This window comes from Notamacropus eugenii, chromosome 4 (genome assembly GCF_028372415.1).
Source record: "Notamacropus eugenii isolate mMacEug1 chromosome 4, mMacEug1.pri_v2, whole genome shotgun sequence".
Taxonomy (NCBI): domain Eukaryota; kingdom Metazoa; phylum Chordata; class Mammalia; order Diprotodontia; family Macropodidae; genus Notamacropus; species Notamacropus eugenii.
This window is the reverse complement of record NC_092875.1, coordinates 251,341,326-251,350,994: the sequence shown is the minus strand read 5'-3', so window position 1 is coordinate 251,350,994 and position 9,669 is coordinate 251,341,326. Positions and strand designations below refer to the sequence as shown.

General features: G+C 40.7%; 1 protein-coding gene across 1 annotated transcript in view; it reads left to right on the top strand.

Annotated features, from left to right (window-relative positions):
• The first annotated feature begins 4,513 nt into the window (after window positions 1-4,513).
• KCTD1 (potassium channel tetramerization domain containing 1) overlaps window positions 4,514-9,669 on the top strand; it is a 246,445-nt gene continuing 241,289 nt past the window's right edge. Inside the window, exon 1 of the mRNA XM_072604458.1 lies at window positions 4,514-4,617. Coding sequence (XP_072460559.1) covers window positions 4,609-4,617 — 9 coding nt within the window. The 5' untranslated portion in view covers window positions 4,514-4,608. The remainder of the gene's footprint in view (window positions 4,618-9,669) is intronic.

Sequence of the window (9,669 nt, the reverse complement as noted above, 5' to 3'; positions counted from 1 at the left end):
ATTTTAAAAAACCCTTAAAAAGGAAATATCTGTAGTTCAATGACCAGAAAGAGTTAATTGACTTAGCAAATAAGCATGCAGCTGTGAATGGAGAAGGTTAAACCAATGCAATGGGGCTTTTCTTTTCTTCAATAGAAAGTGAAATGGAATCTTTAACTTGGATCTGAGCATCCCAATCCCACAGTGGAGGGCTTCTCAATTTCACATTTCATCTCCAGAGGTTAATGTACATATCATCTAACATTGCCACCAGTAATATACTGCAGGGTTATCCTGAGACAAAATGCTGATATTCAGTGTAAACTTGTGATTTGAGGCCTCAGTGATAATAGTGCTACCAAATGAGCTGTCTTATAGTTCACATTGCAGCTGAGTCTCTGCTCTTTTTAAAGAACATCTCTTTAGTTTCTCTTCCAGAATCATCACCATTTTAAATTTCTGTTCATTTTCATTGTATTTGGTTCTAAATACTTTAAAAATGTCTTTCATGCCTTTAAAAATCAGTTCTTGATTTTATTTTCATTATGATCTTAAAAGATTAAAAGCTATCTGTTTCCTTCCTGAAGTTTTCCTTTCTCAGTCTTTCACATTGCTAATGAATGCCTGGCTGTTGGCACATTAGTTCATTTATTTATTAGAAAAGGAATGCTGAACTATATTTCACATACATGCTCTGTGGTTTCCTTCAGTGATGAGAGAAGGGACCAGGGAAGAGAGAGAAGGGCAAGATCCCAAGAAAAGACTAGACTGTCATACACAGGTATTGCTTGGATCACATCCATAAATGAGCCTTTTAAGCTTTTCGCAATACGAAAAAAATTTATGTTGATGAAAGTTCTAATTTTTGGAATTACTAGTAGATGGGCTATGGTATTCCTCCCAGTCTTAAAGATGCCATACTTTGAAGCAGCATTAATAAACCATCCATTTCCTAATTTTAAATAAATTACATTATCTTTTTATTTGAAGGACTTAAAGTTCATCTCTATAGCACTGTATTTAGCAAAATCCAAGCATTTAAAAACCATGCTTTTCATTATTGTACTCTAGTGCAAGTCAGCTTTGCCCTCTACAGTTCCACATACCTAAACTTATGGTCCCACTGAAACAAGAGAGATCCAAGATCATTAATCCAATAACATCAGGACTTATCCTGCAGCCTATTTGCCACTGGGAATCCCACCAAATCAGCCGCAGACTGATAAAGAAATTTTTAAAAAGAGGGAGATCATTTTAAAGTGATGTTCTTTTACAAGAAAATGAGAGCATTGTTTATACAAGGTATGGCAAAAAAGTAATGGTAATAGTTGTAGAGCAGGTCTGCATGTGTTTATGTTAAACAAATCTCTCAGAACATATACAGCCAAATGAGTATTATTTCCTTCAAAGTCCACATACTGGCAGGCTATACTCTTCTCAGATTGTGATAAATTACATTTTAGAACTTCTCTTCTGGCAATTCCTTCAAGGACTACTAATAAATAAGATGGGAAAATTTCTGTCTTTACTACTTAAGTAAAAACTGGCAGCTAGGTGACCCAGTAGATAGAGCCCTGGGTCTGGAGTCAGGAAGACCTACCTGAGTTCAGATTCAAGCCTCAGACTTCTTTGACCCTGGACAAATCACTTAACCTCTGCCTCAGTTTCATCATCTGTAAAATGGGGATATTAATAGTATCCACCTTCCAGGGTTGTTGTGATGATCAAATGAAATAATTATAAAGTGCCTGGCATATAGTAGATGCTTGATAAATGCATGCTTCCTTTATAATCATGCCTCATTTTTTTTTTTTTGGAGCAATAACAGGTGTCTACCAACTTGATCCCCAACCTTATTCACAGAAATTGGTTCTGAATAATTTTTAATTGTTTATAAAAATTAAATTGTGGAAGTTTGAAGAGCCACTACCACTAAAGAGTAGGGTTTTATTTGGGGGGGAGGTGTGTGTGTGTGTGTGTGTGTGTGTGTGTGTGTGTGTTTAAGCAGAATGGTCTGAAGACAAAAGTGTTTTGGTCATCATTGAGAAAAGGCTATAGCTTTCAAAGTGGCTTTTTTTTTTTAAGAAAGCTCAAACACTTGTTTGGATATAAAGTAAAAATTCTGCATTGTTAGTTTCAAAATGTCACATTATTATATTAGTCATATCTTCTATTTATATGGCTATCATATTTTATTATTCCAAATGGAAAGGAAAATTTACTCTTGATTTGAGGTGGTCCTTCTTGGATACTTTTCTCCTTACACATTTTTATACATTCTATATCTTATCTATCAGTGATGGGAAAGGTCAAGCTGTAATTAAACCTAAACTCAGAATTTATGGACTTATTCTATTGCAGATCAAGCTACAGAGTTTGGCTCTCTGTATGTGTGTGTGTTTGAATGTATTCGTCTGTATGTATGTGCATGTAGGCAGACAGTGTATGTAAATAGTAGTAGGCTATAGACTGGGCTTCTGAGTATGTGTCTATATCTACTTATATATATATCCACATACATATACATTTTCTCAGTATGTGTGTATACATACATATATACACACATATGTTGTTACAGTTTAGAGGTTCACTCATTCCAACTCTTCATGGACCATACTGTCCATGGGATTTTCTTGGCAAAGATAATGGACCGTTTTGCCATATTCTTCATCAGTGGATTAAATCACATGGTTATGTGACTTGCCCAGGGTCACAATGTCTGAGGCTGGATTTAACCTCGAGTCTTCCTGACTCCAGACCCATCACTCTATTCACTGGGCCACCTAGCTGCTTTCTATGCATATGTATACACATGCACATATATGTATGTGTATGCATACACACATGGATATGCTTACATGTATGCACAGGCCATAATATACTTGTTGTATGTGTGTGTGTATTTATGTTGGATATCATTTTTTTCTTAATTATAAAACTGTAGGTACTTTCAACTCAGAAGGCTATGTCATAGCCTTCCTGTTAAATAAAAAAGACCCCTAAAACTCCCCATTCCCCTGCCTATGATAATCAGGCCAAGGTATTAGCCAGTCTGATTGACTATATTTTTAAGCAGTAAGATCAGACCTTCCTTTTTTGTTGGTATTATAGCAGTTGCTTGCCTTGGGGTGAAAGGATGATTTTTAAAAAAATATTCCAAGCTGCCAATTGCAGGTATTTGCTGGACATGTCTGATTTTATTTAGGATTTTATTGAACATCTCTGGCCTTACAGTCTGATCTTTTTCATAAGAAATGTCAGCAAAGTCTTTGAATTAATGGACTGTGAAGTGCTCAGAAACATACCATTTCAAAAAGTATCCTGCAAGGATGTGACACTAATGGGAGATGACCCATGAGTTTATAACTGAATACCCCATCCTAACTACAAAGAAATTAAGACAACAACAGCCCAAGCACAGTCATTTTGAACAAAGACTTGTCAAAGAAAGGGAAGTGAAAATTAGTAGAAGAGGTAAGAATTGAAGTAACATTAATCCATCAAAACATGTTCAAATTACCAAGTCCCTTTAGCTTACTATCCCCGAAGGCTGAGTTTTTCCATCAAATAATGCAAGTTTAAGAGAACTGTTCCCTATAGAGGAGACATTGAGCAGGAAAAGGGAAAGGGAAGGGAAGGGAAAAGGAGGTGCAGTTAGTCTGGGAACATTTATTACATGAACCTGAATGGTAGATGCTTGAATGTGCTTCCATGGATTTTGTTTTCTTCTAATTTGCTATTTTGGAAAAAAAAAAAAGCAGTGTAACTCCTTCAATCTTTTTACAATTCTGCATGGTTGAACATTTGAAATGAGTTTGTGTATCACCCTGAGGCACTGATTGAGACTTGATTGGGGCAAAGCAGACTCCATGTGCTTATTTTTATACACGTCATTTGGGAAGTTATATAGCCAAGGGAAGAGAAAATGTGTTGCTCTATTGCCAAATTATCACATATCCTTTGATCCAAGGAGGAGGTGATGTTAATCAACAAGTTGCCCGACCTTAGTGCAATGGCAATGTCAGGTCAACTCGGGAAAGTGAAGAGGAAGATCTAAATACAAATAAAAAGAAACAACTCACAATCCTTATAATTATCATCATCTGCTGCTTTTCCCTCTTTTGGCAAAGAAACACTCCATCCATTTGCAGAAATCGCCTGCGGAAACGTTACATCAAAACTAATCACAACGATTAAAATCAGCTTTTCTGTGCAAGAGGAGAGTAAAAAGCAAGTTGGAGGCTGGAATGAGACTGGTTTTCCACCCCCCAAAAAAAAATCTCAAAAAAAAATCCCTATATCTATATATGTCTATTTATAAATACATATATGTACAGCTCTATTTTTGAGGGAGATCAATTTTCTGCCGGTGTGATCAGTTAATTTGATTTAAGTTTTATTTTGGAGATTGATTTAGACTGGAGGTAGAGGCATGAGCTAATTGTATCCTGATCCTTGCCTTGAGGGGTTTCAAAGCCCTGGAGCAACTCTTCTCTGTATTTTGTTCTGTCTACCTTAGCCAAGCTATTGCATTTCTCTCTGGTGTAGCGAGCTGAGCAGATCGCTGGGAGAGAAATCGGAAGGGGGGAGAGGAAAGGAAGGGGACTTGGAAAGAGACTTTGTGCTTCAATGTTTCAGGTAAGATCTGACGGTTTGGGTTTGTTATTATTTGCTAAGGAGGGTATGGCTGGGACTTTGGGCGCAACTCGCTTTTACGCATGTGCCAGGCATGGGAGAGAGCGCTCCACACTCTCGCACACACAGAGCCAGCCACGGTGGGGTTGGCAAATTCCTCTCCGACGAGCGGCGGCTGCCACTTCCTCCAGTTCTTTTTTTTTTCCATCCTTTCCTTTCCTTTCCTTTTCTTTCCTTTCCTTTCCTTTCCTCCTTCCTTCCTTCCCCTCCTCCCTCCACCAAACGTTGGAGAAGCCAGCTGGAGGAGAAGAGGGGGGGGGAAAGGAGTGCGCGGCGGCGGGCCGGACTGCCCCGGCGAGCGTGGGTTGCCATGCCTCTCCGGATCCCGGTGCTGCCCGGGAGCTGGCGGTGGCTGCTCCGGGAACCCTGTCTGTGCCAAGCGGCCGCGGCTCCCTCCTGGAAGCGCACTTACCCCGCCCCCCACCCCGCACCTAAACCCCAGCCGTGCTTTCGCTCCACCAGCCCCCCCATCACCCCTTCTTCTCTTCTCCTCTCCCCTCCCCATCTGTCCCTCCGAAACACCCCCTGCCAAGCGCACGGAGATGGCCCATCGGCGGGCCGAAGCTGCCCCCGGGGGCCCGCACTGCCCCCGCCAGCAGGCGCGCACTGGGGGGCCCCCGGGCCCGAGGCCGCCTGCCTTGTGCTGGGCGCTGCTCCCCAGCTTCTGCCGTTCTCCCCGGTGCCCCCGAAAGCTCGGTGAAAGGCGCCATTGTGGCTCTGGTGCAGATGCTGCCCCGGGGCGATTTTCTTTTTCTTTCTTTTTTTTCTCTTTTTTTTTTTTTTCCGCAAGAGGGACCAGGTCTCCCTTTTGTGTTCAGCCGGCTGCGTGTGGTTTCCTCTCCCCCCGGCAGTGCGGGTCCAGTCCCCTGTGTATCCACCCCCTGGGCCGACCTGCAAAGCCCCCTTCCTTCCAGCCTCTGTCTGTGCTACACCGCACCCCCACCACCACCACCACCGTTTTTGGGTGCAAACGTTTCATTTATTTTTTAAAAGCTCTCATTTCTCTTCCTCCCCCTTCCCTCCCTTCCCTCCCTTCCGCGATAAAGGGCACGGCACATGCTCTGGATTAGAAGTCTCCTTGGGGGGCGGGGACTGGCTGCGGGGGTGGGGGCAGGGGGAGGAGGAGGAGGAGGAGGAGGAGGAGGAGGAGGAGGAGGAGGAGGAGGAGGAGGAGGAGGAGGAGGAGGAGGAGGAGGAGGAGGAGGAGGAGGAGGAGGGAGGTGAGCGCTGCAGGTAATGGCTGTGGCTTTGCTGCGCTCGCCTCTCCCCCGCGGTGCCTGCAGCGCCCAAGCCCGGAGCCCGCATCCTTCCCTCCCTCCTGTCTGCCAAGGTTCCCTTAAAGGGACCGAGCTTCCTCTCCGCCTCGCCCGCTTGGTTTGCACCCACGGCCTGGGGCGGAGGGGGCGGTGGGGGGTTGGGGTGGGTTAGGTGCGCTTTGGCTCCGATCCCACCCCTTCCCCTACCGGGGGAGAGGAGATTATCCCCCCCACTTTCATTGAAGTGGGCTGTGTGCGCTTCCTTTCCCTCCACCCCCACCCCCCGCGGTAACTGAAATAAGGACTCAGCGTCTAGTCTGAAAAGAAAACACCAGAAAATGGGGGGTTTTATTGGAAGGTCGGGTTAAAAGTGAAATCGATCCTTTAAAAAAATTTTTTTTTTTGCATATACAGATAGTTTCTAGTATGGATCCCCATGCCTTGATCCGCGGTGGTAGATGGAAAGTAATGTGTCTACTGATGCACACACACTCCCCACTGCACCCACCCCACTACTTCTCACAGTTCCCATTACACCCGCTAGCCAGGTCCTGACTATTACGCATCTGCCTTTGTGCTTTCTGACAGTCGCACCGTAGTTGAAGCGGTCTTCTGTTATCAAAATATCTTTCAACGTGAATGCTCCGGAGGCAGGATGGGCGAGAGCCAAATAAGTTACCAAAGTTGTGCTTTGTGAGTCTGGGAGCAGCTCGCAGGAACTGTCCAATATCCCTGTGGCTTTGACTTCCTCTCTCAAAGGTGCAAAACAGTGGGCAAAAGTAATTTGGTACAAATACTGCATTATCTCTTAGATAACAGAACTGGCTGCTTTCGAGTAAATCCTTGACTTTGGGTCTGCGCGTCTCTGTGTGTGTCTGTCTGTCCCTGGTTGGGAAGGGTGGGGGTGGAGGAGAGACATAACAGTTTAACATACTCATTCTTTAAGAAATGTTCGCCTTCTGTTTTCAATCAGCTAAGCTGGCAGCTAGAGATACAAGTTTATTTGAGAATACCCTCTGGGTACTAAGCAGGCTTGGATTGTTTTAGCAAATTAAAAATGAGCAAAATGCTTTTACCTTCTCAGCAGTAGACTCCTTAAGAGACCTCCTGTTTTGTGTGTGTGTGTGTGTGTGTGTGTGTGTGTGTTAAAAAGAAAAACATTCTCTGTGTACCTCAAATGTGTTTTTAATGTGGAAGACGAGAAAACAGAGGATTTTTAAGACTGAAACTAATTCTCAAAAAATGTAATGACATCTGATCTCCAAACCAAGGATGTACCTAGTGTTTTTAGAATTTGTGGAACCTAACAACTAGGCCATTATTGTCCTTTACAGCAAGATCACTTTATCTATTAAGTTAAGGAGCAACCAGCATGATTAATTTATTGCTATTATTTTTATACCACTTGGTGAAATAAAAGTGCTTGGGGTGCAAGACTGTACACTGACTTTAGCAATTTGGTTGATGTTTCCTACTGCTCTTTGAAAAAAATATGTTAGCAGTTACTATAAGGAGAATAGGTTTGAAGTTTGCATAATTACTAGGTGGAGGTGACCACACGGAATTTTTAAACTTTGAATCACAAAATAAAGTTCAATGTTTGCTTTATAAAAAGCAACTGATGCTACCTGGGCAAAATGGCATCAACATAATAAAGACATTTCTAGGTTAATTTAGTGTGTGATATTTTGTAAAATTTACCATCAGAATATTCAAAATGACTGCAGTGATTCTGGTATATTAATTATGCTTGGAGCTTAGCACACACACACACACACACACACACACACACACACAGAACTTTAGCATATACACACTAGAGGTCTCTCTTCTAACTAAAACATACTAGTGTGCTTATAATTCTTCCTTTAGTGTTTGAATACTAGATTTGTACAATTCTGTTTGGATCTATCTTGACAGAATGACAATTTAATGTCACCCTTCATATTCTCTGGTTTTGGGGAGGTTTTCTTTTTATTCAGTATACAGTATTTATTTTCCAGACTGGATTACATCCTTATCAGGAAAATGACTGCAAGAAGACTGACCCTTGATAATGATTTTTTAAAAGGGAATCTGAGATGAAAAGCATACCATACAATTTGTAAAATATTATTTGGCCCTAAAATTGTTCAACCTGTGGACTTTGTTTTCAAAAAGAAGAACCATCAAAGTTAGTGGAAGATGTGTTATGATGGGGAAACTGAAAATTCATGTCCACAAAGCTCTGACTAAATGTGATCTCTTTCAAAAGTGATCACTTGCCCTGGCATTTCTCTGAAAATGTTATGATTTTCATTTGAATTATACTTCAAACTACTGCCCTTGAAACATTTTTTGTTATGATAAATCAGCTTCCCAAGTCTTTATGTTATTTTAGGTTGTGATTTTGGAACTATATTTTTGAACTTTTATGAACAATAACATCTTTATAGGAGCTTTTGTAGGCTCAGTGACAATATTGGCTGTAGCCATGTAGAACTGAGTGAAAGTGGGAAACAATTAAATTTTAGTGTCTTGGATTTAGAGCTAGATAGAGCTTTAAAAAAACGTGAAGGTTCAACTCTTTACATGGACCTCCAGAGATCTAGAAAGGTGAAGCAATTTGTCCAAAGTCACACAGCTACTAAGTAGAAGAGGAAATCTAAACCCAGGTCTTCTACCTCTAGCTCCAATGCTCTTGAACTTAAATAATGAATTCATACATGACTGTTAATGAGTTTTGACTGAAGAAATGTTATGCCGAAAATGTAATTTAGAATGAAATAGTCTTTCATCACAAGCCACATATAATATGATATGTTAAGTTAGGGAACTTAGAAAGCTGCATATGGTTTACTAGGCAACGTTTCAGATAGGCTAGATTGAATAAAAGTTTTGGGTTAGATTTACATCCCAAGTGGCTCTTTTCAAAACTAAGGCACCTAGCATAGTAGCAACATATAGGATATGAGTTGTACATAATCTTTTTATTTTCTTAATTAGAGAGTCCATAAAATTTGTTTCCCTATTTTCTTTTACTATACTCTAGTGTAAGACTTCACTTATTCTCTGCTAAATTAGGATTTGTGATGATATGGATAAGGGCTGGGCTCCAGTTTATCCTTTTTGTAAGCAAATATTTTCTTGGTAGTGGAAATCAGTTGTGTAACAAGATATCTGGAGGAATTCCTAGAACTCTTAAGAGAATAAGATTTTGAAGCTCTTTAAAGAAGCAGCTATTTACACATAGAAACTGATTTACTAATTATAAACTCTTCTTTTCAATTCATTACATTAAATCTTATAAGGACCTCAACTTCAGTGCTGCCTAATTTAGGCTGGTTTCTGTTGCCCATGTAACAGGAACTCTCATTGCATTTCTTTAAAAATATTAGTCTTGTTTAAAAAAAAGTGTCCTGACTAGTTGGATATAATTGAAATTACTATTCCTTTGTACTTCTTTCTCCTATCTTTCTGCAAATATACATTGTTAGTATATTTCTCTCCACCACTCTTCCCTCTTTCATCATACAGTTTTAATCTAGTCTTCACTCTTCTAATACTATTCCAGTCTGGTATGATTTCAAGAACTTGTTTTTGATAATAACAAAACTGTGTTTTGAGAAATTATATATGCCATGGTCCAACATGAAATACAAAAGCTTTTACTAATTTGGATAATGAGTAATCCTTTAACTGAAGGAAAAATCCTTCAGATAGGTGTAGCACCTCTTCTTACATTTCCCAACTTGTATTC